This window comes from Agelaius tricolor, unplaced genomic scaffold (genome assembly GCF_023055355.1).
Source record: "Agelaius tricolor isolate 1412-34295 unplaced genomic scaffold, bAgeTri1.0.p SCAF_3, whole genome shotgun sequence".
Taxonomy (NCBI): domain Eukaryota; kingdom Metazoa; phylum Chordata; class Aves; order Passeriformes; family Icteridae; genus Agelaius; species Agelaius tricolor.
This window is the reverse complement of record NW_027269263.1, coordinates 66,003,796-66,026,772: the sequence shown is the minus strand read 5'-3', so window position 1 is coordinate 66,026,772 and position 22,977 is coordinate 66,003,796. Positions and strand designations below refer to the sequence as shown.

At 40.7% G+C, this 22,977-nt stretch overlaps 1 protein-coding gene across 1 annotated transcript in view; it reads left to right on the top strand.

Moving 5' to 3' along the window:
- TAF3 (TATA-box binding protein associated factor 3) overlaps window positions 1–22,770 on the top strand; it is a 115,518-nt gene extending 92,748 nt beyond the window's left edge. Inside the window, exons 4-7 of the mRNA XM_071424137.1 lie at window positions 1,680–1,762; window positions 15,664–15,919; window positions 19,828–19,934; window positions 20,675–22,770. Of these exons, the coding sequence (XP_071280238.1) occupies window positions 1,680–1,762; window positions 15,664–15,919; window positions 19,828–19,934; window positions 20,675–20,789 (561 nt within the window). The 3' untranslated portion in view covers window positions 20,790–22,770. The remainder of the gene's footprint in view (window positions 1–1,679; window positions 1,763–15,663; window positions 15,920–19,827; window positions 19,935–20,674) is intronic.
- The last annotated feature ends 207 nt before the right edge of the window (window positions 22,771–22,977 follow it).

The window sequence follows — 22,977 nt, the reverse complement described above, 5'->3', positions numbered from 1 at the left end:
CACAGTTTAGAATGGACCAAGGACCTTTATAAATGGCATGGGCATCTCTCTGTGCTGTGTGCTGGAAGCTGCAGCAGCAATGCCTGTCCTGAGATGTTTTGTATTCAAAACAGGCACTAAAGAAGGAGGAAAAACCTGCAGGAAAAGAGGCAAAATAGGCTGTGCAAAGCCATAGTCCTGAGCCTGCAGTAGCCAGGGTTCAGTTTCAGTCTCTAAGCAGTGGGTGATGTTACAGGTTAAGATGCTGGGAAAACAGAGAAAGGACTCACCTGTCACCTGTGGAAGATGGCAGTGAAATTGTTGGAGGCATTTGAAACTTCAGGGGAAAAAAGCTCTTGCAACACTCCAGGGGAATGACGTAACAAGAAATGGTTCTACATAAACAAAGAGTGCAGAGGGGCCTGTGAAATCAGCTAATCCATATCCATGGAGAGCTGCATTGCAAAGCACAGTTCATTGTGTCAGAGCAGGAACACCACTCAGGCTGCTCTCTCTCTCTCTCTGGCCTAGACATCTCCTGGAGAGCAGCTCCAATTCTTTTGCCAAAATGCATGAGATTTTGTCATCACCTTTCTCAAAATAAGTCCCACTTGAGCCCTTCCACTCTGGCCTGCTCTCTCCCACACTGCATTCTGTGCTTTGCATTGATTGTTTGCCCTCCCTTTTTCTGTGAAAGGTTTATGAAACTGGAAATCTGATCAGGTTTCCATTTAGTTGTATGCATATTAGTTTTGTCTAAGCTCCTGGAGCAGATTCAGCCAAGTGGTTGTTTTATGAAATATGGTGACACACATGCTCAAAATGAGATCAGTCTCCATCTCTGTTTTTATATGTATATCTCTTTCTATATAATGTATATATATTTGTCATATATGGACATAAGTTGAGTAATGAATGCCTGGAGAATCATTACAGTGTCAGCTGTAGCATCTGTGGTCATTCTGGACAGGTTTTGCAAACCAGTAGCTCAATGGGAGTTGGTAATTTTGGCATATACTGGTTCCATAAGTTCAAGGACATATTCAAATGATCTAAACTCTACCAGATACCAAGATTGGAATCCCAGGCCACTTGAAAAATAGTCATTAAAAACCTCAGCCTAATTGCAGTAAAATGCAGGGGCTGTTATGCCTGTGTGGATAAGAACTTTCATAAAGTATTCAGTGTTGGTGAATTCACCTTGGAGTTTATTTGCTTCCTTTGTCTCTCCTTTTGATTCAAGAGACTCATGGTACATTTATGTGATGAACCTGGGAAATAACTGAATTTAAATCTCAGAAAAATGTGCAAACACCAATGGGTGCCTGACAAGTTTGAGCACTAAGATCAAAGCATTTCATGACATTGTTTAGAAACAAACTGGGAAGTTTCATGTCTCTAGGAAAGTACTTAATCAGGAAGATTTGCTAAGAAATTGGAGGTACAAATGGAGCAAAATTTGAAGTTGGTTTCTTTTAGCTTAGGGTTTGTATTTGTGAATTTCTAGAGCTGGGTCTCCCTGCAGACTGAGACCCATCCACGCCATGGGACAACGTGTGAGAGAGCAGTGATTAGTCTGTCATAGTTTTGTTTCATTAAGGTGATATACTCTGGTTAACTCCATCAGTGCTTTCATGTAATTAATATATTTTGGGAGTCTGCTTGCAGTCTTTGATTGATGATTGTGTTCTCCTGTACAGATAAAGGTGGAACCAGTTGTTCCAGCTCCATCTCCGGTTATTCCTCGGCTGACTTTAAGAGTGGGCGCAGGCCAAGACAAGATGTAAGTACAAATAAATCCATCTGTGAGGTGTGTGCTCACCTCTGGCACTTGTGGGAGCTCTTCTTTTCAATAGGAAAAGCTTAAAAATTAGTGGCAAATTACATTTATACAGCAAAGTGAGACTCATCACCTTCCATCCATCCTACTGTGTGTCCCATTCCATGTCTTTCTAGGGCATGGATTACAGGACTCCATCTGGGCTGGCATGATGCTTCCAGTGACATTTAGTGAGGTTTCTGTAATGGATGCTTATCCAGAGTGTAACCTACAGCTAAATTTCACAACACTCCCCAGCTAACAGTTGTTTTATGCTTTAAAACATAACAGTTGGAATTCCTTTATACACATCTGTTTTATTATAACTGTTGATGATTATTCATGAGTGTGCCTAACGCATTTCAAGTGCTGCTTCATTAGCTCCCTAATTATTGGGTGCTGTTGTACAAATAATAGTTACTTTGTACTGGATGAGCATAAATAGGGTGATCCCTATCCTGAGATCATGCAGCATAAACAGGAGGCTGGAGAGGCTGGGGAAACCATGCGTCACCGGGCTTCTTAGGCTGCTCCTGTCTTGGATGTGAAGGGTTTCTTTTAATCAGGTTTTTCGTGTTGATTTCATGGCACAAAGCACACTTTCATGTCCAATGGTAAACATGAGCACACACAGATCTTTCATTTCCATCCCTCACATTAAATACTGCTAATGCAGTTGTTTCTCTTCTAGACCCATTATGAACCAAACCCCCTAAAGATTCATTTGTCTGCTCTAGAAGTTAAATGGGATTTTGATGATTATTTTCTTTTTCTCTGCTGTCGTACTTTGCCCCAGTAGGTAACCCTGGCTTTTACTGGTTTGAAGCTGCTAAGGGACTTGTCATTCCTTGTTTTCTAAGGGACACTCACACCCCAGTTATTGACCATTTTTGCTTTCTTCCTTTCACAGTATTTGAGTGTGATCTAAAATTTCTGTGCCTCAGGTTGTACAAAGTTCCAGCTCTCTCAGAATAATTGTCTGTCCTGCTGAGCATCATTTGAATGTGCATGGCTGGACATGCTGTCCCTTGAAAGCCCACAAATCCATTTTCCTCCTTGAGGAGACATGGATACTTTAAATTTCTTCTATTCCAAGGACTGTGGAGTGTTTATATGGGGTAAATTAACTCATATTTTCAAGGCAGAACTTCTGAATAAAAATTCTGAAGCCATATTTTAGCACCAGTTATCTTTCAAAGTTACCTCACTGCAGTTTTTCTCATACCCACACACATTTTGAGAGGGGACTTCAGGCTCCATCTGTTTGCTTCAAATCATGTGGGTGCATCATTGTCATCCCTGCCAGCCCTTGGTCTGAGATACTGACATCTCATTTCATGGACTTTTGGGGAACTCAGTTTATTTCCAGATTCATTTTTACATCTTTAGTGGCACCTTGGCCCCCATCTGAGGGCCTCATAACAGGCAGAAATAAATGCTTTTTGATGTGTTATAGTAAGGGAGAGTTAAACTTATGTTTCATCTGTGTTGGTAATGAGGTTCTAAATATCTGGCAATTATCATATAAAAATGTTGTGTTTCAATTGGCCTGTCTCTGGAATTAACTGGCATGGGATTGTTTAAGGACACCATGAATATCCATAGAAAAGTGCAAGGAAAATTTATAGGGATTCCTAGAATTTGATATGAGTAGAAACTAGATGGAGAAATTGGTCATTTCAGTTTTTCAGTTTCTCTGTTAGAGAAAAAAGCTGTTTGGAGGCTTTTGGAAGTACCCAAGCACCTGTTCAATTGGAAGTTGATTTGTTTGGGGGAATGTCATACAGAACATCTTTAACAGAAGCACTTACAGATCTTCATGAGGCACAGGGCTTTCAGGAATCTGAAGCAAAAGTGTCAGATTGATGGTGCATGGACTGGAGATTCACATCACCCCATAAACTCAGCACAGCCCCAGCACAAGTTGGCTGAGTAACACAGCAGCAGTGAGCAAAATGCCTTTGCAGTGCAGTGAGCAGCTGGGGCTCTTCAGCCTGGAGAAGGGAAGGCTGTGGAGGGACATCAGAGCCCCTTCCAGTGCCTAAAGGGCTCCAAAAAAGCTGCAGAGGGACTTTCTACAAAGGCATGGGGTGTCAGGATAGGGGGGACTGGCTTCAAACTGACAGAGGGCAGGGTTAGATGGGAAATGAAGAAGAAATTCTTCCCTGTGAGGGTGGTGAGGCCCTGGCACAGGGTGCCCAGAGAAGCTGTGGCTGCTCCTGGATCCCTGGAAGTGTCCAAGGCCAGGTTGGACAGGGCTTGGAGCAACCTGGGACAGTGGAAGGTGTCCCTGCCCATGGCAGGGGGTGGCACTGGATGATGTTTAAGGTCCCTTCCAACCCAAATGATTCTATGATTTTATAATTTTACTTCTTGACTCCTCTGCTTGGTCCAGTGTACAAAGCAGTGATGGCAGCAGCAGGAAAGTCTTTTCTCTTGTGTTTGTGAATAAAAGTCCATATTTTTCCCAGATTCAAAGTTAATACCTGCATTCAGGCTTGTCTGGAGTGCAAATGTTCTTACAGCATGCATCAGCTCAAAAGAAGTAGCTATTAACAGCACTGGGTTAATAGACATGAAAATGTATTTTTGCTGATGGATGGACAAACCAATATTGGAAAAATTGTCCTACTTAAGAGTTTTTTTTGCAAGTGTTTTAACTGCACAGTAAAACAAGAAGAAAGTAGATTATTATCAAAGCATTTCCATCTTAGTTGTAAACAATTACAGCAATACTTGCATGGATGCCACATTAGAAGAAATTTACTGGATTCCATTCTAATGCAATTAGAGCTAATTTTGTTCTTTAAATGAATAAAAGGTCAGCTAGTAAATCTAGTTTATCTCAAGTCCAGGCTTCAATAAATTGTTTTATTTAATTTGTTGTAAAAGATCTTATCCTTAATGGGCCTTACTCTTATTGGTTTGCTTGGGTTCTAAAATATTTATGACCACTTTTTTAGATATGATTTGAATGATATGTTGGAAGGGTTTTCACTTTTTTTTTTTCCCATTCCAGTGTTATCAAGGTAGATTGCTAACTGAGTTAGTATAGGAAGGAACTAGTGATGCTATCTTTTTGCAAAACAAAACAAGCAAAACAAAAAACACAGACTTTTAAATTTTAAATGAACTGCAAATGATGAGTAGGGTTTAATACTTTTATTCAATTACATCATGGCTTCTTTTTGTCTTGTTATTTTTCCTAAGCACTATCATTTCTCATACACATAAGTTTTTTAAAATCATATGTATTGATAAGGTGTTGACATTCCAGCTGCTACTGCAGCTGACATAAACTTCAGCAAAAGTACATGCTGTAATGTTTGATACTGTTGATAAATTTATGCTACACTTAAATACGGCTTTTAAGAAAAAACACATGGCTGCTGACACTAATGCCAGACCACAAAGCACAGAACTACTCACTGGGTGCTGTTTCAGTGCCCTGGAAGCAGGATATATGTTTTTTGTGAAATTAGGTCTCTAAATTTATCTTAAATTTCAGACTTTTGCTCCAGACCCATATCATAACTCTGCCATCAGCAGGGACCCTGGAAAGCAGACAGGAAGAAGGGGAAAGACAGGCATTTTAACAATGTTTAACTGGTAAACCTGACCTGCTGCTCTAATGAAATTGCCCCTTGTCTTCGATATTTTTAAAGTGAGTAGATACGTGACTTTCTCCAAAAACAAATCACACACATGCTCAGATACCTATGTGTGGATGCCTATAAAAATGTATATTAAATAACCTGTGGATTGTAAGATAAAATCCTAAAAGGATTAAGGGATGCAAAAAATTTTGTTACCAAGATACTTAATTGGACCCACTAAAAATTTAATTACATTGTAGGATATTATCAGTCCAAGGCCAGCTTATTTTTGTGTGGAGGCTCATTCAGCTGCATGATAAAACCCCCATGACAAAGGCCACGAGCAGAACCAGCTACATCCTGTGTAGAGAATCTCAAAACCAAGGGTCTAGATGGAGAAATTATCCTGTGATCATAGATGTGACCTCTCTGTGTAACATCAGTGACCCAGAGGAATATTTTTGGGACTAGGAGGACAGGACCTAGTTTATTACACCAAGTTTCTTGATTAGATCTTCATCTAAGAACTTCCACAACCCCCACAAGAAAGAATTTTTTTCCCAATACCCAATCTAACCCTGCCCTCTTTTAGTTCTGTTTGCTCAAGAATTTGTTAAGTGCAACATGAAATTTTAGTAAATCAGTTCTCCACTCATACTTTTTGAAATCCTACAGAACTATAGAATGTCACCTGTAGCATGCAGAGTGCCACCAAGTGTATACTCACCAAAAAAGAGATGCCTTAATGAGGCATCTTCTATCTACAACAAGCTTAATTTACAAAAGAGTTGAGCTGCAAAGTCTCCAGAGATTGAATTTTCTTGGGAAAACTGCACACACATATCCACAATCAGACTTTGAAAGGCCATGGCACCAAGAAAGGAAAGAAGAAGAAAAGGGTTTTAAATAATACATCCATGTGCTTCTTACTGACCTGGCTGAAGAAAGAAATTAGGCAAGGACAGTGTTGGTGCTCCCCAAAGCTCACTGGGGATCTGAGTTGCTGCTGTAACATGAATATTTGTTCTTTTAAAAATGTTCAAGCTCTATGTGAATTTGGGAAGAAATGCTGGATATCCAAGACTTTGCTGCTAGTTTGAGTTAAACTAGAATCCTGCCCTGTTCAGTTTCCAAGAATGCACCTGATTGTTACAGAATCATCTTGGGTGTATATTCAGGAGCTTCAGTTTTTAATAGAGTTGTTCTCATACAGATAAATCAATGAAGAAACTTTTGAACCTTGGGTGCTATTTAGTGGTACACTAGTCAGACTTTGATAATTTACATTATTGTCTTCATAGTGTTTGCCCACAAAAGCTGAATGGGGGTTCATTAAGCTCCCTGTGCAGGCATATCCAAATTGTTTGCCTCCAGCCTTGGCTCCCTACGTGTGGCTGGGGAGGGAATGATTGGCTTTTTATTGACTTGTCAAGCCTTAGGTTTGCATTGCCAGCCAAGTAGCTCATGACCCATTCCATTTATTGCTCTGTTTTGTGGTGGGGAAACAGGTAAAGGAATCCTGCTGGCAGCCCCTCCCTGTGCACGTTTGGATGAATAAGGGCAGTGTTTGGAGCAGTTCAGGCACCGTGACCAAAGCCCTGGACAGACAGAGTGGCAGCAGCGTGGGGCCATTGTGGGACACAGCTGTGGGCAGTGTTGGTTACCCTGTGAGACATTGCTTATCCAGGGGAGAGCTCCAGAGGAGAACTCATTGAGGATTTAAAGAGGAGGCGGGGGGAAAAGAAGGAATACTTCAGAGAGTTTGGTGTTTTCTGAGACCCCCATCACTGAAAGGAATGATGAATCTGACTCCATGTTCTCAGGCTAATTTATTATTTTATTAATTAATTTAATATTTAATTTAATTTCATGTATTTATTTATTATATTTATTTATTTATTTATTTATTTATTTGTTTATTTATTATCTATATTATATTAAAGAATACTAACTAACCTATAACAAACTATACTAAAGAATACAGAAAGGATACAGACAGAAGGCTAAAAAGATAATAATGAATCTCGTGACTCTCTCTCCAGAGTCCAACATAGCTTGGCCTCCACTGGCCAATAAGTGAAAAACAATTCACATGAAACCCATGAAACAATCTCCTCTTGGATAAACAATCTCCAACCACATTCCAAAGCAGCAAAACACAGGAGAAGCAAATGAGATAATATTGTTTTCCTTTTTTTTTTTTTTCTGAGGCTTCTCAGCTTCTCAGGGGAAGAGTCCTGGGCAAGGAGATTTTTCCAGAAAATATGACCGTGACAAGTGGAGAAAAATGGAGAAGGGCTAACCATTGTTTGGGAAAATTAAACAATAGAGCACAAGCAGTAAAAGTCTGTGTTTATTGCTGTGCTAATGGGCATCCCAATTATTTTAGCAGGGAAGGGCTGTGTTAACTGTGCATTGACAGAACTGCTGCTCTGGGTGTCAATCCAACTTGTGCTGTAAAAGAGCATGTAATGGTGAAATCATTTTTGATATGATCAATAGACCACCTAAGTGAGGAGGCAGAGTAATGAAAAATGATCTTGCTCCTCTCCAAGGTGTGCTGAAGGAATTCCAGTGATCTTTACAGCTTTCATCAATCTTTGTGAGTGTATTTACTGACATACCCACATTTCTCTGTTCTGTGGTCTTTTAAATTATAAGAGCTGGAGGACTGATTTTTGGTGCCTTTTGAAATGCTGAATGTATTTTAATGAAGATACTGTCTCAGCTATGATTCATATCCCTTTCCCAATTGTTCTTTTTTAGTGTAACATATTGGCCCAAATCCTGCTGCAAAATCCCCATGTGTGGTCCTGTATCCATCCAAAAAAGGCTCTTTCACTTTGGTGGAGGTTCCCCAGCCTCTCCCTTGCTGCAGGATTGCAACTTTTACATGGAGGAAAAAAAAAAAAAAGTGAAGAATACCATATCCCTTTTACCAAAGCAAGTAAATGATCATTTTTGTTTATATTTCTAGAGATGATTTAGCACAGCTTTTTCTTCCTTGAGCATGAATTAAATTTACAACTTCAGATGTAGTCCTTAGGTTTTTTCTTCCTTCTATTTTATTTAATTACTGAAGCCACCCCAACTAATTATTCATCCTGTTTATGGTAGGCAGTAGTCTGTGGCAAATTATTTTCATTTTGCTGCTGGCCACATTGAGTGATGACTCTAAAAGTGAATCCATGAAAAGGCTTGAGTCATTAGAAAACAAAACAACTTACTGTGAGATTCTTTGATTTTGCTGCTTATTGCTCAAGAGTAAAAAAAAAAAAAAACAACTTGTATACTGTATACCACAATTAAAAAAAAATACTTCAGGCAGGTTTAGACACATGAGGGAATTGCTTGTGTAAATGGCCATGAGCAGCTGCCCTTATGAAGCACAACAGAAACTGATCAAATATGTGTGAAAGATTAGAAAGGCAGATGGGTATTTGTTTCAAAATTAAACTTTCCACAGAGGATGACTGCAAGAAAAAGGTACTGATTTGTTCTTGACTTTGACAGAGTTGCTTCTTTTTATTCACTCTTTTACTGAGGTTTTTAAACAAAAGTGAGGAAATTCCATAGACCCAGGGATTTGTGGGATGGTTCCTGGGAGCTGGGTGTGAACAAGAAGACCATAAAGAAATAGCCACAAAAGAACAGATGGTCCTACCTGAATTTAGTGAAGTTGTCCTGTTAGCAGGTGATCTTTAGCTGTACAGAGTCTCCAAGTCCAGGACCATCTGTCTTACTTGTTTCTTTCAAAAACAACTTGGTAACAAGCTGAAAATTACAGCTTTAAAGATTTTCTAAACACATACTGGTACAACCTTCTGGTAGTTCATACAATTCATGTTCTTTACCAGTTCCCACCAAAAAGGGTGGATATAGGACTGGTTTATGGGCAAACTCCTAGATCATGCATCCCATAACATTTCCCAAAACAAATGACAATAAAAGGCAGTTTGCTGGGAACACAGAAGAGAAAGTTTGCAAAGAGCTCTTTGACATAAACATGTTTTACCAGGTTCTGGTTTTGCTCTTGAGAACTCAGCAGAAGGGGTTGGTGCCAGGTGGTTTTAACATTGAAGATGTTTGTTATTGATGATAAGGGAAAAAATAAGATGAAAGATACCAAGACGCCACGCTACAGCTCAGTTTTGTTTTGTCAGACTGGCAATGAACCATCCAGAGGTGTAAGTCAGAATGGTGAGAAAATGGGAGGGAGATTTAGGAGTCATCAACTGAAAGGTGCTTGTGGTTGTTGGGAGAAATACTCTGGGTGTAACAGATACAGAGGCTGAAGGCCAAGGGCAGAAATCTGTTTCGCTTCAAGTAATGGGAAAATAAACAGTAGAAAACCTGTAATTTAATTTCTACAGTGCATGTGTCCATAAAGCAAAGGAGTTGGCTGGAAATGTCAGCTGGACTGAATGTCCAGGTGTTTGTGGGGCTTTGCCATAATGTTAGAATAGTAGAATCATAGAAAAATTTAGGTTGTAAAGGACATCTTAGATCATCAAGTCCTACCATTAACCCAGCACTGCAAAGCCCATCACTGAGCTGTGTGCACAAGTGCCACATCTACATGTCTTTTAAAGCCCTCCAGGGATGAGTCACTCCACCAGTGCCATGGGCAGCCTGTTCCAGTGCTTCATAACCCTTTTCATGAAATAATTTTCCCTAATATCCGATCTGGACCTCCTCTGGCTCAACTAGAGGCCATTTCCTCTTGTCCTTTCACTTGTTACTTGGCAGAAAAGAGCAACCCCAACCTGGCTGTACCTCCTGTCAGGGAATTCTAGAAAGTAAAAGCCCCCCCTGAGCCTCCTTTTCTCCAGGCTGAGCACCCCCAGATCCTTCAGCTGCCCCTGGGCCTCCAAATCCTTCCCCAGCTCCGTTGAAATGGAGAATGAGCTGTTGATCTCATGTGCACCACTGAAAGTCAACACACTTTACCTGGGAGAGGCAGGCACCCAAAAAAGTGGATGTTATCTTGGAATAAGTGCTCAAAGTTCATTTTCCTTGATAGAGAAGAATACCACATGGCAGCTGATGTTAAAGTGCTGAGGTCTTTTCACTTGCAAAATTGCTTGGGGCTTCCTTGGAGGTTTGGTGCATTCTGGCATTCCACAAACTCACAGGTTGGTCACAGCATGTGCTTGTGGAGCTTCTGTTTGCCAATATGACTTGTTTGCACAAAATAAAATATTCAGCAGGGCATGAAACAGCAAATAAATTTCCCTTTGTAAAAGTAATATGGGAATTAGCCTACATTACAGAGCTTAAATCACACTGATTCTCCTCCAGGGCTGGAATAAAATTTCCAGAATCACCTCTTATCTTCGAAGAATCTAAACCATATGGAAATTTCCTGATTTCCTTAGGTGTTTTTGACACTCTTACCCATAGGTCTTAGAGGGTTTAGGGTTTTTCTGGTGCAACAATCTCAGTTCCAGGTGTGAGATTTTTCAGTAACAAAATAGTTACATCAAGGAATTTATATCCATAAGGGAATATCAAAGCTAAGAGATATATGATGATTGATAATCCAAGTGAATTGCACCAGTTTCAGTTATGTCAGTGCAGTTGTGTCATTTTCCTAGACACAGAGACCCATTTAGCTCCTTCTCCTTGCTTAAAAATGGGTCATGGGTTCAGAAAAGAATTAGGACTTTTCAAATGTTAGTTTTTTCCCTCTGGGCAGAGAAACAGCTTCGTGGGAGCTGAAACAAAGATTACTGTGATTTTTTGACTAGGCCTTTCAAAGGTCTGATACAGCATTTTTTTGGAGCTCATTGCCCATAGCAATCATTCTGCCCTGTGGCCCATATCCTGTTTTTGAAAAGCCATTTCTTTTTGGTGTACATCTTTCCTCTGTGTTTAGGTGAAGCAGTCCATGGGGCTTTCAGCCGTAAGGATCAGAATTAAATCAAATAAATTACTTCCAAAGATAGGAAACCATTTCACACCTTGGAGCTTCATTTTGCTCCAGATGTAGCATGTTACAGCTCCTGCCACTTAGAGCTGATTAGAAACCAACTGACCTGTTGCAGCACTTCAAATCTTGGTAGAATTTGCCCTTTGCCTGCAAGCTGACACTTGGTGTTCATCCTCTTTGGGTTTGGAACTATAACTGTGAACAGGGTGATTGCCCTGGAGTGATGATTAGAAGGGATTTTTATTCACTTTACCCTCCTGAGAAACAGAAAAACTTCACTGAAGTTTTCTTTTCTTCCTTCCCCTTGGAGCAGTGTTGGACACAGTTTTAAACCAGTAGATAAGCATTGTAATTTTTACTGTGGGGGTGGTGAGACACTGGCACAGGCTGCCCAGGGAGGTGGTGGACTCCCTATCCCTGGAAGTGTTCCAGTCAGCTTGGATGGGGCTCTGAAAAACCTGGTCTAGAGGAAGATATCCCTGCCCATGGCAGAGGGGTTGGGGCTGGGAGATCTTTAAGGTCCCTTCCAAGCCAATCCATCCTTTGATTCCATGAGATCTGGCTCCTCAGCTGAGATTCAGATATTTCACACTATTGTCTTGGCCCCAGCACAGCCTTGATGTATTTGAGCAGAAATGGCAATGGAAGATCTCATTAAGTTCTGATATTGGGTTGAAATGCTGTTTGCACTGGTACAGATTATGAGAAAGAAAAATAACTTCAAAATGCCTTTGTCAGGAAGCTTTATGCTCTGCTCTTTCAGCAAAAGGGTTATAAAAAAACAACATGGAAAAATTATTGGCAATCATGGTATTTGAGGATTTCTCTGTCCTTCCACTTTAAATTTCACATCCCTTAGGTTTTTTTCCCTTTTTATTGTGTTTAGATGTTTTCTTGGTTAGTACCAGGAACTCTGTGACAAATCAGTGCATGTGTTCAGTGATAAATACACTGAAGCTCTGTCAGCAGGACAGCTCCTGCTGGCATTTAAAAAGAAATCCAAAGTGAATTCAGGTTGGACACAACCAAATATGCAGTGTTTACATGAATTCTGGGGTTTTTTTCAAAGGGAATTGTGACTTGTAGTCACGATTTATGGAGGCTCTTATTACCACATCTATTCCAAAGGTTTTCTCACATCTCCTTTATTTTGGAGGAACTGGTTTGATTCAAAAACAACTTTTAATTGACCTTTTATCTTTCAGTGTAGAATCTGTTTGTGGTACGTTGCTAGGCAAGCAGTCTGCAGAGAAATTCAGTTCTTGTCTCACGACTCTGATTGGGGTGGTGGTGGTTGATGTTCATTTGTGTTTGATTTCTCAAATGAAAAATACTCATTTGGCCTCAGGTTTAGAGTTCTCAGATTGGTGTGGAGAAGGAGGAAAGTTTGTTTTATGTAGCATTGTACTTGCAGACTAAGTGATGATTTTGGACACATGAAAACACATTTGGGAAAGAAGGTAACAACATGTGTGTGGTAATGTCCCAAGGAAGAGTTTAAATCCCAGCAGGTCTCAGGTACCAGGAGGATCGAGGCTCTGCTGCAGTGAGAGCCGCCTACTTGCAGTGAGCTCTGTGCCTCAATTTTCCTGTCTATAAAACAGAGCTCATAAATCTTGCCATCATTTACATAGTGTTTTGATATCAGGTTTCTCTCCAAGTCTGAAGTAACAGTAATTATTAGTCGTGGGACTGCTATTTCCCTTTGATTTCTCCCCACCTCCATATTCCGTGTGTGCAGCCCCTTCTTCAGGACAGGCTAAACCACCCTCGCTGAGATTACTCCATCACCTCTAATGGTGCAGCACAAAACCATTCATTTCTCCACTCTGGAGTCTAAAGTCTCTGAACTCCATTAGCCCAAGGGAGTGGTAGGCCCAAGCGTGCTCCGAAATGCCGATCTCCTGTTTTGATAACTGAGCTCTAAAATCAAGATAAGCTGCCCTATATACTGAACATGTCCTAATTGCACACTTGAGGCACGCCAGCCAATCGATGAGCGTGTGTCGCTCCCTAATGAATATTTGTATTTTTGGAAGGTTTCACATGTGGTGTTCCTTGCTGCTTCTGCAGTTATGAGCAGAGTGGCTTCGAAGACCCTGTGCAGGAGGAGAACCTGGCTTTAGACCAAGAAACTCTGTCATTTAATTTCATGTGTTAGCTGGGCATGGTCACTCTTATTCAAATTGTATTAGCTAATACTTCTTTCAAACTGTTTACACTGTGTGCAAAGTTGTGTTTAAAGCCCTATTAGCTAATACATCTCCTAGTCTAGACTTGGAGAGGGTTGACTCCCTGGAGAACTCCTAGCAGGATTTTGTTTACTTGCAGGAGGTAGGAGAGGGAGGCAGGAAAAGAAGGGGCAGTGATGTTTGAAACCATCCAAATTACTTCTACTGTGCCAATATTTTGCTGTCAGTCCCTATCCCCGCTTTTATTATAGCTAGGAGTTTGTTTATTGAGAGATGGCTCTCCAGTCATGAGGATAACTTTGCAAACCAGGGGAGCGTTGGCACCAAGCAAGGTCTTAGGCGTTCAGCATTGGGAGCCAGAGCTGTCTGTGGAATGGGGAAGACACAGAAGAAGCATCTTGAGTTGGGTATGGCAAGTCTGGCAGGAGCCCCAGGAGACTTTCACTGAACCAGAAAGACATCATGAGCCAAAGAGAAAACTTCCTTGGTGAGAGATAACAGTGGGATTTTGGATGTTCCCCACTTAACAGGAGAAGGAGGCTGGTTTTGATGGCCTGATAGAACTTCCTTCCTTCTGCAAGTCACAGACAACATAAATTAAGACTCCTGTACTTTGACTCACAGTCTAGCACCTTGCTGACACATATACAGAGCCTGAGCCCCAGTTTAGGTACCTGAAGCAATCACTGGGACATATGTAGTGTGAATGTCTTCAGTGTTGTTGATGGAAGAATCATCTATCACCCTTTAGATACATACCACTCTTTGATTTTCTTCTCCTGTTCATTCATAGAAGGTGTGATGCTGCAGCTGGGGGTTAGGCAGGACTACCAAACTCATTGCTCTTGCTTCCTTTTACCAAGTATGTTTTTACTGTAACAACCCACAGTTCTGAGTTTGCAGTAAAAGTGGCATATCTTGTGAGGAAAATACCATTATCTCAGCCAGGCATTACATACTGTATTATTCCAAGCCTTTCTCAAATGATGGCTTGGAATTTTATTGACTTGAAATTCGGACAATGTCTCCAATTATAGTGATACTGCTTTGGAGTTGTAATAAACTCTAAAGTTGAACTTAGAATTCACATTGGCAGTGGAACCAGACATTCCTGGTTCTCAGGAGTCGTTGCAATTTGATTTTTGTCATGGTTTCTCTACTGATGTCTCAGTTTTTTACCTTCTTAAATGATCCTTGCCCCTGGAATGTCTAACCTTTCTTTAAATCACCCTCTTCGTCCAGTCCTGTCACAAATCAATCACACTCCCACAGTTACCATTCAAATATAAATAAATTAGTTAAATGATTTACCAGAATGTGGTAAAACAAATCAACCTACCCTGTGTTTTGTTTGAGGTTTTGGTTGGTTTTTGGGTTGTTTTTGTTCTGTTTTTTTAAAACATCCTTTTCCTTCTCTTTATGTTTCTAACCTAGAGCCTTGTAGTAAGGGCTTTTTCTGGCTTGTCTGTGAAATTGCATGCACATCAATAACACTGTGTATCAACAGTCATTAATAAAGGCTGGGTCCTCTATGTATCCCCCTTCCTGGGCAAGATTGTTCTATACAGTGTATTTACTAGAGCTACATCCTGTCTACTTCAGCTACTCGAGTAAGTAGCAATATTTTAACTGCTGAGTGTATAGTGTGCGTCATTTATTTGTCCTGACTAGATCCACTGCTGATTTCATAAACATTTGGGCAAAGAAATACCAAACTAGCAAATATTTGCAGAACCCCCTAATGTAGGATCTTAACAGGATGATATGGTCTCTCAGTTGGAAGATTAAAATCAGTGCTGTTCACAGCTGATTAACTTTCCTTTCTAATATTTCCCACAAATTGAGCTAATGCAATAAAACTTAACGAAACAAGGTTTAGTAAAGCCACAGAGAATATTTATAAGACAGTGAGGTACAGACTGGCTCAGGGTGTCCTGGCATTCACTTTGTAATGGCTCTGTGCTTTATCCTGTAAATGGATGGGTGCAGCAATGACAGCAGTCCTTGTGTGGGGTTGAAACAGCCTCTGTGGTGACTCCAGGCTGACATGAATTAGCTGCTCTATATTTTCTTTCTCTCTAATGGGTGATTGATCATTGCTTTCTCTCCCATCAGCTCTAACAATTCTCAATGTTGCTCCTACAGAGTCATCAGCAAAGTGGTGTCAGCTCCAGAGGCCAAACCTTCCACTCCCGCGGCGCGGCCCAAAACGCCTCCGCCTGTGCCGTCACCGGTGCCAGCTCCTGTTCATGTCACCCCTCCTCCAGTTCCAGCTCCTCCTCCTCCTCAGGCCACCATCTCACCTGTCCTCATCCCACCACCCTCCCCAGCCGTGTCAGCAGCTGGAGGCTCCAAAGCTCCCGTTCGGAGCGTGGTGACCGAGACCGTCAGTACTTACGTGGTAGGTGACACGTGCCATGCTCTGTCCCATGCCAGGGGCATTCCTCCCTGGAATTGGTGAGCTCATTGTCTCAAACTGATGGTTCCTGGATTCCTGATGTTGCTCTCTGTTAAACTGCTGTTTATCCAGCCCTTGTTTCCACACACATGTTTTGAGGGCTTAAAAACTTGATTGAAACGCTACAACTTGGAATGAATTTTTCCTTGGTTTCCATTTCCAAATTTAAGTTCCTTCTAACAAGTCGAACTATATCCCATATGATATTTTCTGCTAACTGAGCTAGAGCACTTTTTTTTGGAGGTAGAGGTTTTTTATAGGTGCTTTCAAAAGTGCTGAATTGAAACCTCAAATGTCAGACTCACCATAGATTTTGCTGTCAGTCAGGTAAAGTACAAAACCCTCATACAACATCAAGAACTTGACTTAGCCCTCATTTGAAATGTGTAGAGTCCACTAATCTCTTTCCTGGTTTCCTTGACATACAGAAATTGCAATGTTTGTGCATCTCAGAAGTTTGTAGATTGTTCATTAGTCTGCACTTCATTTGTGTGTTTGACACGTGCTCTGAGCTTGGCCTGTGTCTGGCAGCATTCTTCGTTCTTTTAGAAAAGTCTCTTGAGTAACATGGTGTAGGAACTGCATTCCCTAAAAGAATGTGGATATATGTCTGGGTAGGACAAGGCTTGCTGTGCTGCTGAGAATTTCTGCTTTAAATGCTGTGTGAAATGAAGTCCTGAGCGTTCCTGATGCTTAAAAAGCAACACAAGGGTAGCAGTGTTGTTATCCTCCCCATCCTGGCTGAATTCCAGCTTGATTGGTGACACCTTGCTTAGCTGCAGTTTAAAAATCTCACCATTTAAAACACCTAAAGCTTACTTTTATTACAGAGTTTGCTGTGCTTGAATTGCAACATATGCATGATTTTTGAAATTTTTATGAATCTTGATTTAGTATTGATTTCTAATATAAATCCACCCTGCATTTCTAATGGAAAGGTGCTTCCCTGCTGGACTTAAACTGCTGTATCATGTTACTGCTCTCTATTTAAACAGCTGCTACATTTCACTCCTGAGTTAGTTACAGCACTGGACAACATCACACAGGCTCTGCATATCCTTAGGGTAGGACACAGCCTCACCTCTGGTATCACAGTGTAAATCCACAGTCACTCTTATTATTACAGTCACTAGTATTGTTGTCATTGATATTATTACAGTAGTGCACAAAGGTTTCAAAATTTAAGAGAAAAACACTTCCTAAATGCTCAACTACATCCAATGTAGTAATTTTCTTCTGTAATTGTGAAAAGAAATAATTGAGAAATTATGTTAGTTTCAAAAAGAAAACTAGTACTGTGCCTAGGTACTTCTAGTGGTAACACACTTAGCACCTTTATGGAGAATTCAGAGGATATGGAGGCTCCAGATCATTTTTGCTTTTCACAGAACCATAGATTATCACAGAATAGTTTGGAAGGAACCTTAAAGACCATCTTGATCCAACCCCTCTGCCACATGCAGGGACACCTTCCACTCAACCAGGTTATTCAGAGCCCCATCCAACCTGAACATTCCCAGGGACAGGAAGTCCACCACCTCTCTGGACAACCTGTGCCTCACCACCCTTCTTGTAAATATTTTTTTCCTAATACACAATCTAAATCTACCTCCCTTCAACTTAAGACCATTCCCTCTTGTCCTATCACTCCAGGCCCTTGTGAAAAATGATGTTTTACAACATTAGAGGTGAAACCAAGGCTTTACTGCATTAAGACCCAACTATGGGCACAAGCAGGGAGACACCTGATGTGACAGATTTATAAGTCAAAATGCTCAGAGAGAGGTTGGGGTAGAAGAAAATGATTAATAACTATTAGCCTCTTGTATGAAGGAAATCCAGGAGACAGAATCATTTTGCTCAGATCACATGGGAAAGCTGTTCTAGAGATAAGAGTGGAGCCAGTGTGACAGAGGTGCCCAACTCCCTTGTGCAGGGGAGGAGAGGAGAGTGATTTTATAGTTCAAAAAAGAAAGGATACACATCTCCCTGTTGGATAGCATCTCAGTGCATGTGCTCTGCTCATTAGCTCTCAGTGGTTTGTACTAGCACAGCAATCAGCAATCCCACTCTGTGCCTCCTTGCATGACCCTTGGCTCATTAAGGAATGAGAAGTTATGCAATATTTTTAATATCCTTATTCAGCAGCCCAAGTTCTTGTTTAACAAACAGGCAGAGGTTTCTGTGATTATAGACCACCCTGCCCCTCTCCAGCCCCTGAGAGCCTGAGGCAGGCATTCTGCAGAGGAAGAAAACCCCTGAAAAATTAAGTTTGGAAAAGTTAGGGTGTCTGTTTTCTGATGGGGTAACATCTGGCAGTGCTGCCTACACCCAAAACAGGCAGCACCAGAAATGAGGTGCCTGTGCTGGGGGATGATGGGGGTGCAACCAGGTGTTCAGGCAGGTTTTAGAGCCCTCAGCCCAACATCCCACAGCATCCCTTCTCTGCAGCACTGTGGCACAGCATCCCCTCTCTTCCCAGCAGGGTTATCCCACCAAAATGCCTCTGCACCTCTTCACTCTGAGCCCAGACACTTCACGCTGGGAGCAGATGCTTCTCCAGCAACTTAAAATGACTTTGCAGATGTGAGATTAGATGGTAGATAGGAATGATTATTGCAATCAATCAGCTTGGAAATTGAGTTAATTTTATGATGGTGCCTACTCCATATCTCTGTTGGGAAGGGGATTGTTCCCTGGTTAGTATTTCAGGGACTTGTAGTTTTGAGTTTTAAACCACAAAAACATTCAAGGCTTTAAGAAGAATCAGGGAAGAGTGATGTGTTGGTTGCAGCTCTGGTACGTTCCTATTGATTTTTCAGGAAGTGGTGTAAGATGTGCAGACCACCGTGTAGTGGCTTTTTTTTTTCTTACTAAGAACATTTGGGGCTTTTCATCTGCTACTTTTTAATATTGTGTTTGTAAGCTGTACAGATAGCAAAAAGTTATTGCCTGAGATGTGTAAATGCACAAAAGCTGAGAACAAAACAATTTCTGCTTTTGAGATTCAGCGATAATGTGCAAATATTCATAAAGGAGCGATGGAGTCAGGGTAATGCCCCAGACATTTTGTACTTTGTGTTGTTAATTGCACTCCTTTAGGTGGATTCTGTGACATTTTGCTTGTATGTTTTTAGCAAAAAGCTGTTCGAGAACCACTGGAAATCTAAAAATACAAACAATGGGTCGAGCAGGATATAAACATTAAAAAAATGCATATGATGAACCCAGTGAGCAGCTGCCCAGTACTGTAAATGATCTGCCTTTCTTGTTTCATTTACCCTTTAGTAAATTGTACTGCGACATAAATGTCATAAGGGGAATGGAAAGTTACTCAGTAACAACTTTTTTTATATCCTGATCTTATCAGCTCGTTGGAGTTGAAGACTTTGGCTAATAAGTAATGCAGCAATACATACACACGGCGCTGTATATTTTACATGCACATAAGAACTGTTATCTTACGCAGGAGGCTGCCGTGGCTCCTGCTTGCCATTAACAGGGTCGAATTTTAAAAGTATAGACAGAGAGGGAATTGTGTCCTTAAGCCCTGGCTCTGTGTGTGAATGCCTGTGCTTAGGTTGGGTGGTGTAACTGGCTTTACTGGTTTACAGGACAATGCAGGAAAATACATGATTTTGTCGTCATGAGCAGTGTAGGAAAATCAATTAAGACGTAACACTGAGCTCTCATGATCAGAGAATTCACACATAACAACAGGGGCTGCTGAATGGCTTAGCCAGATAAGCAAGAAACCTTTTTTTTTTTGGTGTTTTTTTTTTTTTTTTAATGTCAATTTTCCTGCCTGCTTAGCCCTGAAAACCAGCTAACTTTGCTTTTCTTTGCACCAGATCCGAGACGAGTGGGGTAACCAGATCTGGATCTGTCCTGGCTGTAACAAGCCAGATGATGGCAGTCCAATGATAGGTTGTGATGACTGCGATGATTGGTATCACTGGTAAGTTCCTCTCATCCATCCTGCTCTGCCAGTGCCTGGCAGATTGGGGCTATATTATTAAAAAACCTTTTTTTCCTAATAGTTCATGACGTTGGGAATATTTAAATAGCTTTACTGTGTCCAATTTAATAATCTGGAAGATATTTTTATCTCTGTTGCTCTGAAATTTGAAAAGGCAGATTTTAAGCTGTGAAGGAGAGTTACTTTTTAATTAATGGGCATTGGTGATAACGGTTGTTTTTGAAACTGCTGGGAAATATTGCTGATTCCGGTAATTTTGTGAGAACTACAGGATTATGAGCACAGTGTATACAGATAGACAGTTCAAATTATGAAGCATTGTATGAACAGTAATATAAATGTCAGCTCTTATAAAAAGGTTAGGGGAAATTAATCACTTTTTAGGCAATTTTTTTTAAAAGCTACATAAAATCATAAGGGTTTTTTGCAGATGCGTTAAAGAAGCATTTGAAATTATTTTCAGTCTAGTCTATTACACCTGAAAGTGCATTCATATTTTCTACTAAAACAACACTTTTTATCTGAGTATCCTTTTGATACTTCTCTTTTGTTTCAAAGCAAGAGTTCTTAGGTTTTGATCATTATATTTGTTAAGATAATTGCTGTATTAATTCAAAGGCCAGATCCAGTCTTCCACTGGAAAGTTGCATTTTTTGGAGCGAGAAACAAAAGCAATGTTACTCCATGGAGATGATGTGATATTTTCCTGTCCTTCACAGGCCTTGTGTTGGGCTTACGGCTGCACCCCCAGAAGAGATGCAGTGGTTCTGCTCCAAGTGTGCCAACAAAAGGAAGGATAAAAAACACAAGAAGAGGAAGCACAGGGCACACTGAAGGCTTGGCAGGGACTGAAATCGTGCGGTCACCGCGGCACCTCCCGCCCCGACTCGGCTGCAGGAGGAACCCACCCTGCCAGGGTCGTTTGTGTCCCTGCAGTGAATCAGGGGCGAGGAGATGCCATTGCTCAGGGGCTGTTGGGTTTCACAGACAGTCCGAGCCCAGGGCATTGGATTTTGGTACATTCTGATGCTGTTTCTTCCCCCTGGCAAGGGGAGTTTGCACAGAGCACCGTGAAGGCTTCGGTGGTTCCCGGGACTGCTCCTGCTCCTGTGGCTCAGCAGCAACACGGATGAATGTTGTAAATACAGATATCTGTCCTATTCTTTCTCAATTTGTTATTAATCCCTCTTGAACCTTTGCAGTAAGGTGCTGAGAGGAGGAGAAAATGTAAATTGCAGTAAGTTGTAAACTGAGACAACCTTCTGGAATGATTTCTGTAGTCTGGATACAGTTCAGCCTCGACTCTTGCTGAGCCAGATAATCATAATGTGGAAATAAAAAGTGGCTGGTAAATATTTTTGTGATGAGAATATATGAAGCTTTTTTCCTTGATTTTTAGTACTAACATAAAATAAACATGTTCAAGCTTTTGTGATATATCTTCTATTTTTTAAAAAAAAAGTTTCTATTGTGTCAATTTTTTTCTTCCGTGTGAATTTCTTTTGGTGGACCTGTAATATATTTTATACATTGATTTTTAGTTTGTTGGTTTTTTTTTAAAGTCTTTGTCAACATAACTTTTCATTGCTTGTACATTTCATCAGTGTGTAAAAACACTTCCCATTAAAAGATTTTCACACATGTAAATAGCTGATATTTATAAAGTAATTTTTTTTTAATTATTTTTTAGGGCTTGAGGATTTTTGTTGTCGTTTGCCCGAGAATACAAACCTAGCAGCTACTAAAAGCCCGTGTGACAAACGCCTGTCCTCATGGCTGTGAGGGATTGGTGAGCTCTGCCCCAGCTGTGTGTGCACGAGGAGGTGGCCAGCACCATAATTAGGCCTTGATTCAGATACTTAAACATGTGGTAACTTCTTAAGAAGTGAGTAATCCTATTGCCTTCAAGGAGCCTGTTCCCACACTTGGTTGTACATGTGCTTAAATGCCTTCTGAATTGGGAGCTTAGGCCAGGGGGGCTCTGCACTTCTGGTGGCAGCTACAGCATGTTAATCTGTAGCTGGAATGGACTTTTTTTTTTTCTCTTTTTCTCCTTTTTCTCCTTTTTTTTTTTAAACAAGTGGTTAGTGAGTTTGCCAAAAGCATCGTATTTAGGTAGAGGAGATGCAGGTGTGTTCCTCTGCTTTGTGCATCCCCTTGGAAAGACCAGTAAACTGGATCCCAGACACATTCCCCCTTGAAAATGGGAGGGGAAGGTGCAGAGAAACTGAAATAAAAGTTAATGTTAGATATTGTAGTGCAATGGGTCTCAGAGCTAAATAAGAATAAATCTTGAAAACAATTTATGCCTTTTGTTTTCTAATCAATTTTAGTTTGCATTGGTTAATTTGGGGATATTTGTATTTTAAACCAATGCAGTGAGAACGTCTGATGTTAGAGAAATATGACCCTTTAGCCTGTTGTGCAGATATTAAGAGTTATTTTTTAAATGCATCCAAATTGATATTAATGAGAGTGAATTAGTCATGTTTTTAAAAGTACCAGTCTAGTTAGGGAAATTAGGCTTTGCTGATAGAACTGTTAAATTGCAAATCAGTGGTGATATGGATGAAATTGGTTTATTAAAAGTGCACTGTTACCTGCTTTGTTCAATGCCATCTCGTTTATATTCCGTCCCTGTTAATTACCAGTCAAGAAAGTTCTTGGGTTTGATTTTTTTATTCTATTTTATTTTGAATTGTTGGATGTTGCAATGCTGATTTTTGGTTTTTTCCACATGTAATGTGCAGACATACAAAATACGCCGTCTTTGGTCATTTCTGGTTGCAATAATAAAGAAATTAGCTTTTGGTAAGTTGTTTATGCATTTCCTCCTCCTCTCCATGAATCAGAACTTCTCACATTTAATCAGCTGAATTACTCAGGATACCATGGGAGGGCTGAACGTGCCCTATGGGATGGCTGTTCAGCTCTTCATGCTTGGCCTTGCTGCTGCTGGGTTGGTTTCTTAACCTGGCTTTTATGATTTTATAAATGACCCCTGTGGCAATAAAACCAAAGC